General features: G+C 40.0%; 1 protein-coding gene across 1 annotated transcript; it reads right to left on the minus strand.

The window, feature by feature from the left end:
• Positions 1 to 199: 199 nt before the first annotated feature.
• Positions 200 to 19,715, minus strand: LOC131682322 (TNF receptor-associated factor 4-like). Its single transcript, XM_058963709.1, has 3 exons — positions 19,019 to 19,715; positions 3,881 to 3,985; positions 200 to 2,190 (listed from the first exon to the last, which is right to left on the minus strand). Exons 1-3 carry the CDS (start codon positions 19,244 to 19,246, stop codon positions 1,099 to 1,101), a joined length of 1,425 nt encoding a protein of 474 aa, XP_058819692.1. The 5' UTR covers positions 19,247 to 19,715; the 3' UTR covers positions 200 to 1,098.
• Between the last annotated feature and the right edge of the window lie 2,519 nt (positions 19,716 to 22,234).

The following is a 22,234-nucleotide window of genomic DNA, read 5'->3' on the forward strand; positions in this document are numbered from 1 at the left end:
AAATCGTTCCTGTACTCTCTTCTTCTCTTTTTTCTTCTTCTGGTAGCAAACCGGAGTAAAAAGGAGCAAAGATTTTTTGCTCCTGTTTACTCCGGAGTGACTTCCGTGTACTGGAACAAACCTTATATATCATATGCCCAGGCAACAATGACTATTCAAGGAAAACCTGTCATCATAATATTACTAAACGAAACAACTTCCATTATTTTGATTTGTATTTGTGCTGATTGTTCGCCACTATTAATATGTTATTCTTAAATGCTCGATTGGTTAAATACACCCTTAGAACTATTTGTTTTGAAATTGATACCTATCATCTCCAGTGCAACTGTTCTTCACTCGAAGGGCATTGAGAATCCCATTTAATTAACCTAATGACTCGAAACGTTCGCTTATAACCTAAAATTTTTCTGCAGACCTCCGTGTTTAATAGCTGAGGGTAAAAACTAGATATTTTAATATAACTAAAAATTTTGACAGTGCAGTTTCCTCGGCGGAAACTAACGGAAAAGAAAGCAATAGAGGAGTGTCTTTTTTGATTATGATGTAAGCTTTGCATGACTTTCAGCAGTCCCTGTCCCGGAAGGATCATTCGGACCTAAGTCAACTTTGCGCAAAGCCATCCAAACAAAACTTTGGCATGATTCCAGCGGTAGTTTCCATGTTCGGTTTCAATCCTCATTCTGTTTAAAGAGGGAAAGAAAACTACGAGAACAAATAATAATCCTGAGCATACACACATACCTTAAAATCAAAAATGAAAAAAAAACTAAACTGATAAGTTAACAATTGCGTAAATTAAAAATTGAGATTTTCAAGCTGATTCGATTGATTTCGCGATCGATATCTCGGATGTGTACAGAGTTTTGGTACAAGCCGCGCAGTTTGTGAGTGTCGCGTGTCTCTGATTTTGTGGCTGTTGTATTTACAGGGTCTGTTCGCCTACGATTAGATTCGCTTGCTATATTTACAGGTCGCGAATTGTAAGGTAAATGCAGTTCATTGTTCTCTCGTTGTTCTTGTTGTTATATGCTTATAAACTAGGAGTCTTTTGATCATTTCCAGCAGTCGCTGGGGCTCGTTGGTTGCATGCTGCAATTACACGGCGACGATTTTGCTCGGATCCACTTTGACGCGTAGAAATACGGTATCATCACGGACAAATGGCCTACGACTGAGCAGTTCGTGGGACACGAATCGTGGGAATCCAAATCCTAGAGCATCCGGCTCGGTTGAGGGGCGCTGGAAATTTTCCCACGATGGATCCGGAACGAACGATTCGGCAACACCACCCTGACCACCCATGCTACCCTGCTCGAAGAGGGTGAAAGTGACCGAGTGAGAGAAAGGCCACTTGAGAAGCGCATCGTATTCACCCGGCAGAACTTTGATGTAAACGGACACGTGAGTTCCTTCACCGGGACCGTTACCGTTGAGAAACATTGAAGCTTGCAATTTGTAGCCGTACTGGCTGGTGTAGAATGGCGGTGAGACTAATTCGAGACCGTCTTTGCTCTTGGCTTCGATCATTTTTGCCGACCAGTCGGTAATCTTCCAGAGTAGGGTACCTGTATAATTGGTGCTTAGTTTCGCCATAGCGTTTTTCAACATCGTTATCTGTTGCCCCTGACGACCTGATAGGGCAACCATCAGCGACAGATGAGCTGATGTGTTTGACTCTAGGTGGGACTCTAAAAGATGGCGAGGTCCTTTGAAACGACAACCGGCTTCTTTGAAAGTACAAGGCACCGACAACGCTTTACATTCATCACGCAGGTGTGACTCCAGATCAGCCCTAGCGAATGGACCCGCTTCGCAACGTTGTGGGCATGGCACCGGGCTACGGGGACACGTGGCTCCATGAGCGGACAGAGTATCAGCACTGAACTCGCGGCTACAGTGAGGACAACGTCGCAGCCGCTTGCCACAGTCTTTGGCACGATGGATGGTCATGCGGCCTCGGACGACCCGCGCACCGCATTTCGACTCGCAGTAGATCGGCTCCGAGCTACACGTACCAGCGTGCTCCTCTAGACCGATGCCGGTGAACTCGACGTTGCAAAATTCGCAGATGGCACGACGCAGAATGCAGGTGAAGGCCAGATGATCGGTCATCATGACCCGCGGGATTTGCGAACCGCACTTGTTGGGACATGGGATCGCATCATGCTTGCAGGTGTTCAAGTGGGCCTGGTGTGACAACGAAAGAGAGAAGAAAATAATTATTAGTGGTTTGCGTATTTATGGGTTCGAAATGGCAACTGCTCTCGCTGGAAGGGTGAAAAAGAAAGCAGGAGCAATACAATAAAAAAACTCATGTCTAACTGTGCTCTCGCTCATGGTGGAAGTAGTAGTAGTAGCAGTGATAGTAAGTACGTTTAAAAGAGGCTTAACGGTGTTTTTTTCGATCCGATTCCATGCATTGGCCGGTGAAGTTTTAGATACCAAATCTACTTGAGGCTTGTGGCTCCGTCGTCCACCGGCAAGATTCTAATTAATATTGAATTAGCGCGATAGCGCGTCCGTTCGTCCGGTCAGAAATGATTCTGGCTGTGCTGCGAATAACGTGGACGCGAGTGAAAAAAACAGCCAAGATCAATTTAAAGTCAGAGGTACAGTTTTGCGTAGGCTCGACCATACCAAAAGCAAAGTGTTGATTAATCTGCTGGTGGCCATTTGTGGAGTGCACCGTTCGAGACGAGAAATGGAATGGAAATGTACAGGTTGGCCGTGAGATTGGATCTCCCGCCTGTTGTGTACCTAGCTGTCATTATTTACCTCACTTTGGGATTAAAAGAATTGATTGTATAATGTTCGGAATCAAGCATTATTTACCCTATTATGGAATATTACTGTTTACCATGCATTGCTCGAAAAGTCGAGCAATGTAAATATAAATAGAATCGAATATACGAGAGCAGGTCTCTTTTACAACTGACAGTTTACCGAGTGAAGTTCCTTATCCGAAAGTCCAAGTGAGTTGAGGGAAGATTAGTCCGTTAGATATTCCGGTGTTTGTAGGATAATACAGTACAGAGAGCTGGTATGCTATTGTTCCTAACCTAGTGCGGTAAAGAGCTATAGTTTAAGCCGTATTTGAATGACAATATCTCTTCGGGGGTATCATCGTTCTGTTATCTCAATATCCTCTCGGGGCTGTTGATATGTCCGCTCATCGACAAGTGTCTTTTATTTCCTTGGGAGTAAAGCATACTTCCGTATTGTCTATGTTCTCTGTGTCGTTATTTTCATTATCCCTAACCTTACCACTTCCCCAATTCTTTCCTTTTAGGAAATTTCTAATTCCTGAAGGAACAGAATCATGAACATTTAGTTCACTCCGAAAAATGTTCCTTTAAGCGCATATGATTTCCAAGGAAGCATCAGAACAAATTAAACCAACTGAAACGTGGGGTAGTCCAATCACATGGGATCACTGTATGAAAATGGATCTGTCTTTAAACCTGTTTCACGAAATCGAATGTTGCGCATGAGCATGAGAAAAAGTCACCGACTACTGCACTACCAAACAAGTGTGAGCGGATCACAGTGATGCCATCAGTGTACCTGAACAATTGCTCTCGATCACTGAAGTTGTTGGCAACTAGGCGACATTCCACTGCGCAGTGTCTAACTCGAGAGATGGCACGAATAATCGGCTTAGAGTGCCCCCCTTCCCTTCCTTCCCCATAGGTACTGGCTGCATTTGGTCTTTTTTAATCGCCTCTCGAAAGTAGGCAAACCCAACAGCCCACAACTACTTAGTAGGTAAATAATAAGCACCGCAAACTCGGCGAAGAAAACCAGTTTAGGGCACTTAGCGCAATTCTCGAAGAAATAGAAACGCAATAATGGGTCCGTTGGAGGAAAGAATAATCACCTTCAGTTTGCGCAGCTCGTCGGACCATTTGCAGCCCTGCTTGTGATGGATGCAGAACACCAGCGATCCCATGATGGCCTTTTCCGATTCCGGGTCTGGATAGATCTGAAATAAAAGATACAGAAGTGGCGTTAGAGATTTGTGTTGAGGGTTTCATAGTCTGAAACTAGCAATTAAACGTCTCGATTAGGATTGTATTCGAAATCGCTGGAATGATTTGCATTTTGAACCGAAAGATCCTGGCCCGGATTCGGGTAAAAAAATAAGAAACCAATTATGACCACACACCTAACCCCTTTCATTGGGACGTGAAAGTTTCGGGCTAAGTTTGCCTTTGAAGAACGGAAATCAAAACAGAATATTGAGCAACCGATTAAGCAGTCATGTAAACACCGGACGATTCGGTTTATCCTCCATATAATTAGGTCCGCCAGAGAAGTGCTTTTATCGTTTACTGTTTGATGAAAGAGTGACGAATCAATTCGTTTTAGTCGGATACTCAAACTATGATGTTTACTCGAACCATCGGGTCCGATAAGACTAGAGGTTTTTTTCCACGCGTATACCTTCCTATGCGTAAAGGTGGCTCAAACTGCCTATTCATGACATCAATCACAGCCGGTCCTACATAGCAGTCCGTAGGCTGTAGTACGCTTCGCATTGAATGAATAATGTGTGGGAAAACGACCAGCTAAAGTGGCTCGTCAATCTCAACCACTCGGACAAGTTGACCTTGTTACACTTAGGAGACCACGCGAGCAGTAGAAATTGTGTATTGGTACTTTTCTCAGTCCCATTCTTATCAACTCGTAAACACAGTCGTAGTTCAACGATCCATTAGCGTACATACACACCGGATCAACGACGCGCCAATCAGTGCGATTAAAAGACAGTTAAAGCAGCAGTTTCAGTCAGTCCCATTAAATTCTTCCGCTTGGCCCCCGTTGAACCCCGGGGTGCTTTGAAGAGCCACGCGTAATCGTAGTACACGGCGGTGCGCAGTTACTTGCTCGATTCGAATGCCTGCTGCACGAAAGGGTCACCGGAAATGGGGCCCTGATTCAAAAGAAGAAACTCGTTTTGTTTCTTCTTTCCTCTCTTTAACAGTCCGTTCTGATTGGGGATAGGAGATTGTGGACCAACGCACCGTGTGCGTCGCCACGATCGAAACTTCTCGTTGATCGATCTACCTTTTGTACCGTGGCCGCCTGTCTGTCGAATCTAATCGATAATTAATTGTACGCCTTCTACGATCAGCGATCAAAGGCGGGTGTGGCGTTCGTTTTGCCTGATGACCCAAGAACAAATTCAAACGGACGATTAGAGGTGTCATTGACAGTTTTGTTTTACTGAACGGCGAGGCTCTAATTTAGAACACGCTTCACGACTTCTGCGGTGGTTCCAGCAGGGGAAAGGAGTTTCCTGTCCGGAGATGGAAAGCGGTACAAGAAAAATAAAATGAAATAAAAAAGAACATCAACAAGAAGCACGTCAATTTATCGAAAACGGATGCTTTCATAAAAATTTATACTTTTCGAGTGTTTTCCTTTTCTATGTTTCTTTTCATGTAATCATAATATTTACACTAGCAGAACGCATTCCCATCCCTCTCGGTTATTGTGTTTGCTCTTCGCGAGATTGCTTCCCCGCACTTTTCACTGTTTGCCGTGAAGGAATCTTTCCGGGAAAGTTATGGTGATTTGCCAGGCAGCTAATAAATCAATAACCTTTATATTGTTATTCTCTTTTCTCTCGTCTATAATTCGTCTGCCATCGGCTGGTTTTTCTGTCGGTGTTAAGTTATTTAATTTACAGCCAAGCACGCTGATGTTTTCTCAGAACAAACCGAGCATTTGTCCCCTGTTGCCAAAGAAAAGTTGTACAAGTCTCTCGCTTTTTTTCCTTTTAAAAAGATAAGGTGGTACACAGTCATAAAAATCCGCATATCTTCACACGGGAAGGTTTATGCCCGGGTGATCTTTCACCAGATAATCGAATGATGGTAACGGCTTTGCGAGAGTTCACCGTGCACGGAACTACCAAACCTTAGCTTGTTATTATCTTGAACCTCGCCGTGACTAGTATTTACATTCTGATATTTATTTGAGGTGAATCTTTTGCGCAGCTCGGCTGTAGTTATTTGCACAGTTCCGTCGGTTGTTAGACTATCCGGGTAGGTAGCTTCTCTAAAAAATATGCACATTTGTCTGTGACTGGGGTGACTGCCTTCTGGAAAGCAAACAAGCACGCTAACGCGATTCCTGCAATATCCCGAGTGCCTACTAACTGGTGGTGTTGTGAGTTTGTCATCGGCATAGCTATCACATACACTAGGTACACTGAGATCAAGATCTCGTATAACCTCCGTTTGCAGCAAGGAAACATTACACTCTGCTCAACACTACTAGGACCAACTTCTGAATTATCTCTGGCGGATTTTGCAATTCTAAATCAGCAATGGGCTCTCTCCACGTAGTAGATCCAAAACACTGCATTTACTCTTGTCAGCAAAACTTACATTTTCGTAAAAATAAAAAGTCGCAAGACGTGTGACTTTTTAGATTCTAGTGTCTAACAAGGACCAATTTCGTACTGGATTGGACTTATCTAACATTAAATTGGCGTAACATCACCCACGTCTTAAGCCCGCATGCGTAAAAAATTGGTTATGTCCAAATTTTTCCCATTTGAGAATTTTTGCAAAGTGCGAGACGTTTGGATCTTGTACCAAAAGATAGTTTCGGATCAGATTCCTTGTCGGCAAAAAAATTCTTTGCTAACTATCGAGACATCATTCAGTAACAGAAGTTGTTGACCTTTTACGCAAGACGTGTGACATTTTGAATTGTAGTATCTAACTAACGCCAATTTGATGCTGGTTTAGACTTATCTAACTAGCATTAAGTTGGTGTTAGTTACTGACGAGGAGAATCCGAAACACCAAAAACCATACTTTAATTTCAGATTAGTTCTTTCTGTTGTCTGATTTCACCATAATTTTGTTTAAATTTTTAAAGTTGTCGGTCTAAAACATGAAATGAAGCCAATACATAAGGAATGTTTAATAACAGGTTGTGAATGTTAAAGTGAAGTAAAAGTAAAAGAAAATTTTGATTTCGCAGTGCGTACAACTTTTTATTGAAAATCTTATTAAACTTGTGAGTATGTAGCCCAAACACAGGTGGCAGCACAAAGTCTGTATAAAAAAATATAATTTCTGTGCCTAGTGTAAATAGCAAAGCGTTGTTTCGTACAAGTTCAAATCAAAATAAACGAATAGAAAGCATGCATTACAATGACCTGTATTCGAAATTTTGGGGAAAATTGTCCTCAATCGATTTGAAAGCCGGTGTCGGGCGGGTTAAAATTTTTTTTGCGCTATTGCAGCCAAGAATAGAACCACTGGGAACCTGGCGACTAACAACATGCTAGGAGTTCCTATGTCAAGGTATTGATCCGTACCAATGACTTAACTGGGACGGACCGTAAGTTTTTGCATCATATCCTTTATCCATTCTATATTGAGTAAATCACTGACATATAGTTACCTTTTCTGATTCGCTATTCTCGATTGTGTACCAAAGTTTTAGGTTTCTTCTGGCGGTTGTACAATAGCCGTGAAGGAGGAAGTCTAATTCTACACTAAGTAACGGCATGTATTAATATACCGGCTCTTCCACGTCAAGGTATAACTTCCAAACTGGAACTATATACCGACAAATCTACATTGGCGAATACCTCCACAAGACTTTTTGAGGTTTCATGAAGGTCTGATACTAGCTTTGTACTACTTTGGCTTTCCTAAACAGTGGTAAACATTTGAACACTCCAGAACTTCACTCTGTCAGAAAAGGTAGGGCCATCGCAAGTTAAAACTTTGTAAAATCACACTCCTGGTCCTTTCTTTAAAATCATCCAGTGCAGTGGGTCACTCTTTCGAGTTTGAACCGTTCATACGGTAGTCGGTCTTTGCCAGTATTGCTCTTTTCCCATCCATTCTTCTTCTGAACTGCCGATGGATCAAAAGCCCTTGTCGTTGTGTTTATTATATTTATTACGCATGTCGTTTGCAATTTGACATTTAACCCAATTATGGAAACGTGTCTGATAGGGAGAGTTGAGATGCCAACTCGTCATTAACATTTCGTAGTGAATTTTCATATTCATTTGGGATATCTTTTATACTTGTTGTACGCTTGCTTTGTACTGTACTAGTTTCATTTTACAGAACAATCTGAAACACGCGGATGAGGTACGGCCACACGATTTGGCACCGCATAGTTCCCGTGAGCTAATTGCAAAATTCATGCCACAATGTTGAGCACTGAAATCCGCTACGGCTGATATTTGGAGAATTTTCTTCTCAGGGATTCTAAACGATGTACTTTTCGTGTGAATGCTGCCTCTTGGTGGCCAACTGATGATACAAATTCTCATATACACGGTGAGTCAAGTAAACCCTATCGTTTTGAGCCTTTGCGAATTGCTCAATTTGAATAAAATAGTCAGTAACGACGCTGAATCCCTCTGGATAAAGACTGGTCACGTCTATCTATCTGTCAGTGTCATTCCAATCGAGCACGAGACCTTTCAATGACCCTCGTTCCAAAAGGATTCGAAGCGATTTTCTTCAGATTTAGTGCTTTTGACAGGTCTTGTGCTCGATTGGAATGACACTGACAGATAAATTATAAGAAACATATAGAGATGGCGAGTCTTTATCCAGAGGGATTCAGCGTCTTTATTCGTTACTTTTGGCAAAACGCTTTTAAACGATTGTAAACAATACTCGGAGCTGTCATTCAGCCAATTTATAGACAGCTGATGCCAGTGCGACAGTTGCGCGAACGGTCTCAAATTGGTTACACTTTGAGTGCGGGACCCTGTATTTCTAAATGAACATGTTCATATCTAATTTGGTAACCGGAGAACAATTGTTACGGAACTAGTTGGAAAAGGACATTATATTCGAACAAACAAACGACGGCAAATAATACGCGAAATTTTGAATTTTATAGATAAGAAGACCGAAAGTCAGGAGCTTTGAGAGCTCCGTGTAGTTACCTGCGTCTCCAAATTGCTGATCGATATTATTTACTATCAGTTTCGATCAGAAATTTAAAGACGCAGACCACATGCAGTGCTCCAAACCTCCTTCTTATCTACGGAATCACAAGTCACGTACATTACTTAGAGACGCTTTGCTCTATAGTCTAGTCTAGTCTATACATACGCAGCCAATACATGTGGGGATCTTGAAAAATTGCAGACATTTGCCTCCAATTTTTCTTGTCATACTTGTGATCAGGCATTGCATTTATCGCTCATATGAGTAAATTCGTCCGGATAATTTGCTACTGCGACAATAAAAACTCACATTTTCACACGAAAAGTTATTGGCACTCACACAACTTCTCCGGATAAATATAACGTCTTATTTCTCCGGGTAAATAAAACCGCCGGAGAATGAGCGAATGAGTTTATCACGGTATCCTTTTTGCGCTCGCTGCCTTGCTGTCGCTGCTCCAAAACACGAAAAAACAAGTCCATCCTACTTCTTTGGCACTTTTCTTTGAAATTGAGTGTATATTTTGACGCTTTTATTGATTTCCACGAAATTAAAATATTATCACCTTCTCCGATGAGAAGGAAAAAATCAAATAAATTTTATCCGGATCATTATTCCTCACGCTGTTTGTGGAGATGGAGAATTTTATGACTCATCTTATCTCGGAAAAATTGGACATCGGATAAGCTTCTTCTCGCGTGAGTACGAGAGAATTACAATGCCTGCTTGTGATGCATATGGTGCGACACAATTATTATGGCCGCTAGGCCAACTTTACGCTTTGCTTTCATTGAGAAATTCAACTAGACGAAATAAGGGTCGCCTACATTGACGAGATACACAAGAATAAGATTCTCTTACTTTGGAGTGAATTCCAGAAAGAAAAATTATTGATGAGTATTTTTGTACTGATATATGGTACCATCTAGGGCATTGAAAAAAAAATACTCACTTTTAAAAGTTTCAGAGGCCCCCCTTTCATATTATGACAAAGGTTAAAGTAAACTCAGATATCATATTTCACATCATTTGGACACATCTAGATCCCCGCCCACTTCGCTTGAAGTTTTTTACATTGGCTCTATGGGAAAATATGGGGGGGGGGGGAATATATTAAATTCCATGAATTTAAACTTTTCTGCAAAGAATAAATTCTTAGCAGTTAAGTTAAAGTAGCTTTTTTTTTCCAAAAAATAAGAGAAGCTGGAGTTTTGGGGCATTTTGTCCCGCAAATTCTCCTTTCCTAATAACCATTCTGCTCTATGCTGCAAAGCATACATTTTTTGCAGTTTATCTGGTGTGAAAAAAATCTCAGAAAATGAACACTACCTTCGAGATGTTGTGGTCCTAGGGCATTTTGTCATTCATATAAAATTTAATCATTTTCTCGTGTATATATCCCTATTATTCTTCAATCAAATTTTATTAAAAGTATCTTGCTGAACGTGAAAAATTCTCAGGAACCATAAAGAAAAAGAAGCGTTGCCAGCAAAATTCAGAAATATTTGATTTTTTGACGTTTAGTTGATTGCTTTTTTCATCAAATGCTCTAATACTCTAACTTCCCGTATTTTCCCCAAAAATCAAACATTTACTATGGAATTTTTTACACTTTCTAGTATATTTAATAATAATTTATTGTTAAATGGAGTTGATATGTGCTATTTAATGATAAAATGTGGAATCGGGACTAAATGGCAAAAAATCTAATACATCTGAATTTTACCGATGGTAAATCCACTTCTATTTTAATTCAATAAATTAAATATGATTGAAGAATATTAGAGATATATGCACGGGAAAATGATAAAATTTAATATGAATGACGAAATGCGCTAGAACCCCAACTTCTCGTACTCTGAGAAAGTGAATAAAAAACAGCAAAATATGTATGATTTGCAGCATAAAGCAGAATAGCTATAAGAAAGAGGGGCTTTTTGGGACATAATGCCCCAAAAGCCAAACGTCATGCATTTATTGAGGCACAAAAACATCTCCATAGAAGAATAATTTCTTCGAAAAAAGGTATAATCTGTAAATTCTTGAGTACTTTAAAAGGTATAACATTTCACTTGCCTCGCGTCTGTCATCGCTAATTTACCCCAATCGTATATTTTAAAAAGAAGTATGTTTACAAAACAACTTTTGTTTGTGAATCTTTATCTACACGAATAATAAAAGCTCCGTTAACGTACTATCGTAAAATATAATCATTCGTGGAATAGATTAAAAGCACCTTGAATAACACAACATGTTTAAAATCGAAGTTAAAAATTACTTAAGATACAATACGAAAGACAACGCCATTTGGCTAATGGAAACAGAGAAAAGGGGCCTCCGCCAATTTAGCCCAACCGCCAACTAGCCCCGGACTCCGCTACCTACAGCACTGTATCTTTTTCGTAAAAGAAAAGTAAAAAATATTTTTGGGGCCTTAAAGGATCAATCCGGGCACCACAACAATAACCCTCTCATTTAGCTCTAACTCAGACCCTAGAGTAATATTCCCTACACATTATAATGAATAATTTGTCATGCATTTTTTGTACGTTTCATTTCGGTACCTAGCGACAAAAGGCACTTTGCAGCCTTAATTTCTTTTTCCCTTTGACAGTCGGTTGTCGAGAAAATTCAGCTCAAAACAATAGTGCGGAACCGGCAAGGGGAAACCGGTTTTCGGTACACATGACCGCTCGCGGTCCTCTTAACATACAGACACAGCCTATACTATAGGACTTGAGTGGGTACTATATGATCCATAGGAGACACATGAATCATTCACGGGTGACTTACCGGGTTTTTGTTGTTGTGCGCGCGCAGTAGAAACCACGACCGGAGAAAACGCAGAGGAAGGTAATTAAAAATGTAAACTTTTACGGTTAGAGCAGCAGAAAGAAGCATCCAAAGGTGACTTCCAAAACACGGACCGCAAAAATCATGGCCATAGTTTTCTCTTGTGGGGAGCCTTGTAAAAATTCATAATAACCATAAACAATCAGGAACAATTGTTCACTTAATTGAAGCTCGGCAGATCTTCGCATCAAAAAGGTTTCGCTGAATTGAACACGAAATTGAGCCACCCAACAAATTAGATCATTCGAAATCAAGGTGTTAAAATTCACTCCTCCTGAGCAGCATACAAACTTGCGGTTGCGCCGAATGAATCCAGCGGCAGCCAACGCCTACTTTGTATAGGGGTTCGCTCAGGTCACAGCACCCTGGGTGTTGGTTCGACAAGAAAACCGTCTCTTCGTTGCCATCCAAGCTGCAGATGGTCGTTGCCATCTGTTCTACGACCAGCATTTTGCAGCAATATGCAAAATTAAATGAACGACTGAAAGTGCTGACGTTGGCGTTTCAGGGCCAATGTTTTAGCAACTTGCTGTTTAAAACAAGAAACAAAAATGTGCTACCGAAACGAAAGAATGCAGGTAGAATTTGCGTCGAGTGGAAAGTTTGCTCAGCAATTTCTACTGCTTGTGTTGCTGTTCATTGAAATTAACATTCTAGATAACTCGATGGCAGTCGTAGAGTGTAGGCGAGATCAATATTTTACTGTTTGTAGTGCTGTTGTTTCAATTTAACCAATAATTTTTTTGTTCGTCAGGAAGTTGTCCATCAGCTTGCAAAAAAATATCGCAGGAATTTGCAGTATAATAGATGATGCATTTGCTGTAAAACCACAACTTAAATCAGATACATTGCCTGTGGGAAAGTTCAAGCATATTTATATTCTTTCCACCACCTTCGGGCAGCCTTGGGATATTTCTAGGGATGTCAATGATATAATGGTGTTCTGAATTATGACTAAAAATTAGTTAACTTTGCCATTTTTTAAAAAAAAACCTAATTAACTTTGTCAATCTCGCTTAATATTTGTTTTGTCTTGTCAAAAGTTTTTTAAGTATATGTCTACTGAGAGAATTATTTTTTTTGCATAGGAAAGCTAAAATGTGGTCAGTAGAATCTCAGCACTAGCCCTGCAATTGTTCTGTGCACTAGGCATGGAGTACGGGCTTTACCGAGAAAGTAAGTTTCGCAGCGGAATGTAGTACCAAGGTCTAGCTTCTTCATGTTTTTCATAAAAAAAAAGTTAAGGTATTTGAGCTATAAAAAGTAATAACTGTAATTCTCATACAACCTGCGAGCAGTACAAGTTTACGCAGTGCCGTTGCTCTGACGCCGCTCAGTGTGCTTTGTTCGACAACGACCTCTGTATCTCCTAAAACATGTAGAATTAGTACTCCTATTTTGGATACATATTCTTGAAAGACAAGCTCATCAATGAAAAAATAAAAAAATGAGCCTGCCCATCCCTTAGAAGATGGGCATCCCAATGTATTCGCGCTTCACCCAAACCACCACCGTAGAGAGCCCATGACGAAAAGGATGAAAGGAACGGATGAGCAACAGTCAGTGCTGTTTGGTGACTTCATTAGAACAAATGTGAATGGAATTTCAAATTATTGTGCATACCATTCCCAGCGCGCTCAGAGGAAACCGTCGCGTCACAGATAATCAGACATTACATTTGATACGCTTGCTAAATTGACACGAGGTGTGATCAGGAATCGCTCCGTTTGTCAGTGACCGAGTTCGAGCGACCGATCGGTGATGCAAGGGAAGCGAAAAAATGGAAATGATGAAATATTTATTGCCGGTGGTAAGTAAATATTAAGACAAAGCTAGTATGAAACGGAAATTGAACCGTGGACTGCAATAACATGCTTCGTCAGCAACGATTCTCTGACGGAAGTTTCGTACGATCAGGTTTCTGTTCGATTATATTTTGTGCAAAGATGCAAAGATTACTCAAATTTACTTGATCCAATTATTATACCTCGATGGTTCATTTCCGTCGGCTGTTACGTTTGTTTTTGTTCCCAAATGATAAACAGAAAACACGGACACATTCTTCTGCCGCCTCGAATCTCTAGCTTGGGTTGTTAAAAATTTACAGGTCATTTCCCATAGACCTAATACGATACGCTTTGAAGATCGCGATCTTTCATTATTTCGATCCCAGCAACCAGGTCTCTTCAGTGCAGATCGGGGAAAGAGATCACTCTGTCAAACGTTAGTGTCGGCGCGATCGACACCAATCCATACAGCAGCGTGGTGGGAACTGGGAGGGGCGGCAACATCGTTCTGTGCCGTTTAAAACGTGTCTCGACAGGTCCACAACCAGCTTGCACAAGTCCGTGTTTTTGCAGCCTGACGGTGTAGGTTTTGTGCCTTTTCTGAATCATGAGGTAGGCTGCGTTTATACCTTGGGAATTTTTGTATCATTGTGGCTTACTTGGCCTCATTTTTTCACCAGCAATTTGACGTGCGCTAATCTGTTTAACTAACGCTATGGCAACGTTTCTTCAATGTAACTTATTGTAGGTCCTATTTTGACAATTGATTGTCAAACTACATGGCTCCTCCATGCGTCTGATTTGACGTCAATGGTTCTCTGGGTGATTTTTGTTCGTAATCATTCGGTCTTTCTGAACACACAAGTAAAATATGAGAATGTCGAACTTGTTTACGTTACTACTAAAGAAGCTGAATCCCTCTGGAAAACTCGCCGTCGAGCACGAAACCTGTCGAAAGCCCTCAATCCGAGGAAATTTTCTTCGATTTCTTCTCGAACGAGGGTCATTGACAGATCGTGTGCTCGATTGTAATGACACTGACAGATAAATTGTAAACAAAACGATAGAGGTGGCGAGTCTTTATCCAGAGGGGTTCAGCGTCGTTAGTTACTACGTGCAAAATTACTTAACTGTCAAATCGAAATCCCATTAGCCGAGAGTTTCTGGTTACACGCCGGTCATTACGAGCGGGATTAAAACACAACCGACCGGAACGATCAAATTTAAGAGCTACCCATCAATGAATCTTGACTTCATTCCCAGAGGAGGCCTTAGCCAGTATCCGAGAAGATGGAATCACTAAAAATAAAACTTCTCTTTTTTATCTACCATACTCTACCACGCGTTGATCGTTTCCTCTTCTGGTTTTATTATTATTTTCACAACATTCTCAGCCTTAGCTGCATTGTCTTGAACCGGCCGCCGCCGCTGATGGGGAATGAGATGAGGAAACTGAGAAACGGTACCACAGAAAGAGCAGAACCGAGCTCGAACACTCCCGGAATCGTTGAAGTGAAGTGCCCACCGTAAACACCCCCATCCCCTCCTTTTGCTATAGCAGACCGATGCAAGGTATAAGGAAAAGCGAGAAATTACTCCAAGAATGTAGAAAATAAACAGCAGCCCCACACTACGGGAAAATGTATGTAAAAATCGATAAATATACGATTCCGTAAACATTTGCCCATAGCTCAAATGGAGATCTTAGTGGTGGCGATCTCCTACATAGGTGTGGATTGCAGTGGTGGAAGCCGGTCACCACATTTTTTTTGTTGCAGCTGTTTGGAACCATTCCTATCGATGGCCGATCGCGAGAAAGCTATGGACCAAACTAAACGAACAATGTTTGAGGTATAATCAGGGCCGTACCGATGTCTTTTGGTGCCTTTGGTGGATTCTCAATTTTACGCCCTCTTGGTATTTACTGTAGATTTCTTTTTTTAGTTTTCTTTTCGAACAATAATTGGGTACCTTCAAATAGTATGTTTTTTGACATAGAACAATGCTTTTATTTTCGTTATAGAGTTATGGACTTCCAGCAGCTTCCGGGTCTACTGTTCTTCACCACCCAGCGTTTGATGTTCCGGAGCAAGTAAGGAAGTAGAAACTTTCAAAGTTTGCCAATAAATACAGGTTTTGGCAAGCGAGCTGCTCATGTGGCAAACGGAGTGCGCCGTTCGTGATTACCGGGACTGTAAACGGGGAGATCTGCGTCAAGGAGTATCTACTGAAGCGTCGGCTACCTCTGTCGAAGCACCCTGATGGCCCTACGATCTTCTGGTCGAATCTAGCTTCGAGCCACTATTCAAATGTTATCCTGGAGTGGTACGAAGCCAACGGGGTCACTTTCGTACCCAAGGATATGAACCTCTCAACGCACTGGAACTAAAGCCCATCGATAAATACTGGGCAATTACTAAGAAGTCACTACGGAAGCATCTCAAGGAGGTCAAATCTGAGGAAGACATGAAGAAATGAAGGTATCCATACAGAAGAAACTGCAGCCAGATGTACAGAACCTAATGAGTGGAATTAAGCGTAAGTTGCGAGCATACGGTTATGGTATTAAACTTGAATGAAATAAATATGCCAAAAGCTTACTAATTGGTTATATTTTACTGTATGAAAGTTTGAAAAGGATCAGTCTACTAATTAATTTTCTTCAGCGTTTTCCGTGATGCAATTTGATGTAGGACACCCTTTAATCGTTCAAATACGAGAGATGCGCGAACGCGTCTTTCACTGTATGATGATTATTTCTTTCAAAATATTGACAAATGATCTTAAACATGTTTGAAATATTTACAAAATATAATATAGGCAAGTAACTTGCTGTGAAGAATCCGAAGGATTAGAATTGGTCACAATTTTGAAATAATACGCTGCAATAAAAATGTCAGTTTTATTTTTCCGACATGAGGTCGGAATTCTCAGTGGCCCTAAAAACCCCCAAGTGATAATTTTCAAGCGAAATTATACAGGCAAAAATTATTGTCACAAAGGCTAGTGACTAATAACTTAATCTCTTTTGGGAGCTTGCAAGTTAGTCTTTTACGTGTGTTAACTTGTAATGTTTCCAATTTAGGACTAGTGTCAGTCTGGTGCCTTGGTCAAGTACTTAATTCCAAAGTAACCATAAGCATTAAGCCATTGTACAATATTGGCTATTCATTTGCACTAATGTTACATTGAAACTCCATTATAGTATTAACAATGCAATTAAGCTTTATATAAGCATCATGAATGCATACATGCTCAGCCGGAATATAGCATTATCGCTTGCTTGGTATAGGTATATAAAGCTGATATAAAGCATACATACTTCGAAGATCGTTAAAGCACGTTTGCTTTACATGTACTTTATAGAGCAAATATAAAGCCGATATGATATCGTAATGCTGTGGGTTTATTAGTTATGCAACTCCTTTTGAAGATTATATTGGGCATATTTAATTTCATTAGAGTATATGCAATATAGCCAAGGGCAGCAAAAGCAGCACACTTACCGTAAAGGAAGAGGCAAGGTACATCTGTTCGAGACTTACTAAAGGTAATTTTTTTTTAAACATTTTTCATATCATGTGAAAACAAAATCCCATTAAGGATATTCATTACAATGCATTAGAAGGGAGTCAATTGCGGTTTAAAACAGAACATTTCAATTTGATATGTTTCCTTTTGGTTCATCATACCGAAATGAAACATTAGAAATGGTTTAAAACCCATTTCGAAAAATGACAGCCAATTGAAGCTTTCTAATAGCATTAGTAGTGCCAATATTAGGCTTTTAAAATTGACATTTGTACGCTGGCATTAGTACCGCAAAAACGGACTGTCAATCTCTGCACAGTAATAGCACAATATTTCGCCCTTTTTGGCATAATACCAGCATTATATCAGTATATAGAGCTTCCCGGTTCTTTATGATTGCCCCATATGTAGATCTAAAGCAGATATTAGGCTACGTTACTGGTTGGGCAACAGTTTGTGCTGAAGTTTCTGCATATGTTTTGTGTTTTGTCTTCAGTACTACCGCGAAGGGGTTACATGGTGTGTTGATTATTTACAGTACCGACACGAGAGTGTCTGATTGTCATAAGTACAGTGCGTTGTCTAAGAATAGGCAAATCCAGGTTCTAGAGTAATGAAGGAAGGAATGGGGTACTTCAACCGCATTCTCACCACTCGAACACCGTGGAGAATTCCTTTTTGATATAGAGAACTCCTACATATTACGAAATGTTTTTTTTTAAGAGCAGATGTTCTCAGAGACAGACCATGCTTCATGTTGTAGCATAAAGCAAAGGTTTGCAACGATAAAGGTTACAAAAAACAGTCTAAAAACGCCTGTAGTAATTTGAAGTATTTCAAAGGGAAATTCGGAAGAACCGCCATTCTGAACAAGAATAGCGGATGAACGAGAATATAGTTGAATAAGCTCCAACTTGATTGATGTTTAATATCTATCCAAGTGGAAGTCTCGCGACAAAAATGATACTTGTTTGCTAAATCTGGTTTCGCCTATAACTGCGTGGTACACCAATGAAATAAATCAGTTGATCGGCATTGACCCAAACAAATTTCTCCTTTACTGGCGTTGACGTTATCGACACGTGTTCAGCAAAACCGACTGCTTAAAATACCTGAAAATAAGCAGCTGTAAGACTTTGTCGAATGTCTTCTCTCAAACTGGATCAAATTTATGCCTCTACCGATTAACGACCAAAACCTAAAATAAATCCACATATTTGCGATAATGAGTTAGTTTTATTTGGTCACAGCTGGAGCGCGCTGCCAGCTAAAAGGAAACACAGTTTGAGATACCGAAATTCCACCACTCGTTATCGCCATCGACGATCCACGCGGACATCCAGCTCAATCAGCTGCATTGTTTTGGTGGAATTTGGAAATCTCCAAGGTGATAACAAATTGCGTACATTCCAGTACTCCGCACTGCGGGGTTTTGTCGGTGTGAAATCATGTGCCTAATTGTTACTACTTGATACGTAATTTAAAGTCCTTTATGTGAATTTACTGTAATATAGCCCATACAAAACTTAACACCATAAAACGTGCGATCTTCATTCTAACAAAACTATCAAAACGGAAAACTTTATTCTCTTCTAAATATGTTAAATTTCTATTTTTTTTCATTAAATGTATGTTTTTAAGGAAACATACATTGTAATTGAAGATGGTAAAATTTATCTGCTTCTTTTCGATTAGTTCAAACAATCCCTAAAAAATAAGCATATAGTATCATAGTTTTTAAGTAAAACAATAATTTTTTTAAGTATTTATTCTATTGATTGAGGCAAAAACATGATTTAAAAATGCCAGCTAATTCTGTATTTCTAGAAAGTTGTTTAAAAAAATTCTTCAATAATTGATCAATGTCCCCCCGTTCTACGATATCCACACAAAACTTACGATTTGACTGATTTCCGTTATCGGCACATTCGGTGGCGGAGAAGGCGACGAAGTGGTGGACGAATTGGACGAGGAAGTCGTCGAGGTCGCTGTACTTTTGTTCCTCGGTGGTGCCGGGGGAGGCGTTATTGGCAACACGTTGACGTTGCACTCCTTCGAGTTTCGGTTCGGAGAAATCCGGGCCGGAAAACTGAGCGTTTTGGTCCACTGCGATAAGCTCCGTACCATGGTGACGGTCGGTGCAAATTTTCGGTCCACTTTCCAAAAAAAAAATATAAACTCAAGCTACCATCGGTTCTGTTTGTTCTGGTTAACACTGAACACTTCCCTTGCTAAGCGATCTTCACCGGAAGCGTATCTTCCTTCTTTTCTCGTAAAAATGCACTCTCTTCGGTATGAATACCATAAAAGCTGATCAGATGTAGTGCTTCAGTAGCTTCCTTTGCAGCTGGCGCTTATTAGGCCGTAAAACACTTGACACTTGATATCCGTTTTCCGATCGTCACGTAAAACGATCTCCCAAATCTCTAGTAATCTTACAAGGCCGAGATGCAACAACAAAACTGATTAAAATCTTCGCTTCGATCACATTACGCAATAAGAAGACTTTTACAGGAAGAGCACTTCACGAATATCAATCCTAAAATTTTCATTCGTTTTTCTAAACAGTTCAAAAACCGTCTGCACTAAGAAACGAGTTGAGAGCAACTGATTCGTATTGCTGATCGTCTGGAAGGGGCAAGCTAGCACTGCAAGCATAAAGCTGCACCCGTCGATGGGCTCGATGCTACAAACACAAACATAACTGGCGAAGTTGAAAGCCCTGAATTTTACGTGTCTCGCTCACGCCAATGGAACCGGGATGGCAATGTTTATGTTCGCTCTCTATTCTGTCTCCGCTTCGTGTTCCGTTCGGTTGGCACTTCGGCGTTCGGGAAATGAGTCAAACGATATGCCGGCTCCAGCCAGCATATGCTTCCATCAGAATGAATTCGGTAGCATAAAAACTGCGTAACCCGAATGATGTGATGTACAATGTATACTAGGACAGGAACAGAAATTACCCTTACACTTTGGTCATGCAATTTTATGAAATGCTGTCAGACACTGTCTTGGTTTTACTTCTGTCAAATTTTGGAGATTTTTTTTACAAACGGCTATTTGGCACGACTTATTGCGGTTGCTTAACAGAGTGGTGAGTCATTTAAATAATTACGAAAAAATAAAAATAAATGAAAACGAATATTATTGAGTGTCTATCGGATCTCGTCCACGCAACTTTCTATTGCGCGTGGATACCTTCTTTGGCGGCGGGAAAAAGTTGTCTGCACACCTACTGCATCGTGGGGGTCTTTTACTTTTCTCTTGTCATTCACATCAGTGCAGTGCAGTGTCATCATCGTTAATGCTGGCTTGGTGTTCACGATCAGGTGTTCTTTCTTGCTTATTAAGATTTATGACGAAATAATTCGGTACCATTTCAATTTTAACGGTCAAGAGCACTCGCGGGTCACCAGCGTAAAGTCGTCGTCTTGGGTAACTACGGCCTGAATAGCTACCAAAAATAAGCCATCGAAAATAAAAGTCGCAAGTATATAACATGCTTCGTATTACCCGTTTCAAAAATATTAAAATATAAATATCGTAAATAAACTTCAAGCATTAAAAAACTTGGAGAGAGATGCTTCAGCATAAGAATCGCTTAAAAATGTTCTTCCGTAAAACTCGGCAAGAATGAACCTCCAGTATAAAAACCGGTTAAAAATAAAGGAATCGCTTACAAGAGAATCCGTATATCAAGATTAAAAGTCGGCTAAAAAAAGCTACTTTGTAAGAATCGGACATATTTCTTTCCGGTTTTGTACTGAATATTTTTTTAACCAACTCTTACAAAGGAAAGTCCCAGTTCGATTTTTATGGTTGAAGTTTATATCCGCTTTTGATATTCTAATATTTTTAAACGGGTTTTACGAAGCAAATTTCATTTGTTTTTTAGACATGGAAAGCCAATCATTTCACCATGTTAATTATAATGACGCATCATTCCATTGACGGGGCTATTTTTAATATAGTTTGTCCTAAAAGATTGTTCTTGGAATAAATTACGAGTCGTTTATATAGCAAAGCGTGGCAAATTCGCGAGGTTCTTTGAGTGTATATATGCTAATAAGCATGCAAAGTGCTTTATACGATGAAAGAGAGAATGCCGTCCAGTTTAGTTTACGAAGTGCGCACAAATGAAATTGTTTTTGGACTGATTCGATGCGTTCTGCGTCACGTACAGTGTATGGGTCCATGTAGTATGCTGCAATATTCCAAAATCGGTCTGACGTATGTATTATATAATGATTTTATTGTGTAAGGGTCCTCAAAATTATTGCTGATGCTTTTAATAAAGCCAAGCAAGCTATTTGCTTTATTTATTATTATATTGTAATGTTCCACAAATGTGAACTTGAAGTCTAATATTACGCTTAAATCTCGTACAATTTTGAAATTTTCTACAAATCGGTTTCCCAAGTGTATGTCTATGGAGATATTTGAAGCTTTTCTGCTGAAGGTTATTGAGTAACATGTCTTTACGTTAAGTTAAAGTAGACTTTTGCGACAACATGTGTGAAAGAGATTGATTTCGTTTTGGAATTTCTTTTGTCTGTTTAGAGGGTTAAGGGGGTTCACTCTTAGGCAGGTGCTTAAAGCTGCAGCCTAAACAAGAAATATGCCATAATGTAGAACATTTTATTATTTATTCTATACCCAGGAGCGGTCCAGAAAAAACCAGATTTTTTAAATGAAAAAAATGTAAAATTGTAATAGGTAATAACCACAATTAATGAAAATCAGTGAAAAATTTGGTTTGCAGTCATTTATAGTTAGAAATTAATTTTTAAAATCGTTAAAATAGTTTAAAATTTCGCAACAAGTTGAAAATTTTCTGGGGGAGTGGTCTGGACCCCCATTACCCTCCACCTATGGACTCGCCCTGTACATAGCATTTTAACTTGGAAAACGTAATGGTCCAGGCTGAAGCTATTGATGTTATATAAACAGTAAAGTATTGATTGCCATCGAATAATTAATTTATTCATAATATTGTACGTTTTATTATTATTTTGATTTTTTCGACCATGGGACGACCGTCTTAATTTATGATTTCGCAAATAGTTTCCGATTATGCGGCGTTGACCGGGCCTTCCGCGATTATGAAGAATAGAA

The sequence above is a fragment of the Topomyia yanbarensis genome, chromosome 2 (assembly GCF_030247195.1).
Source record: "Topomyia yanbarensis strain Yona2022 chromosome 2, ASM3024719v1, whole genome shotgun sequence".
Taxonomy (NCBI): domain Eukaryota; kingdom Metazoa; phylum Arthropoda; class Insecta; order Diptera; family Culicidae; genus Topomyia; species Topomyia yanbarensis.

Bases quoted from the DNA above. Each gene is read 5' to 3' on its own strand.
- LOC131682322 (XM_058963709.1), bottom strand. From the start codon at position 19,246: ATGGTACGGAGCTTATCGCAGTGGACCAAAACGCTCAGTTTTCCGGCC. The intron at 3,986-19,018 runs GTAAGTTTTGTG...CTTTTATTTCAG, and splicing joins TAACGGAAATCAGTCAAATC to ATCTATCCAGACCCGGAATC. The intron at 2,191-3,880 runs GTGATTATTCTT...TTGTCACACCAG, and splicing joins ACGAGCTGCGCAAACTGAAG to GCCCACTTGAACACCTGCAA.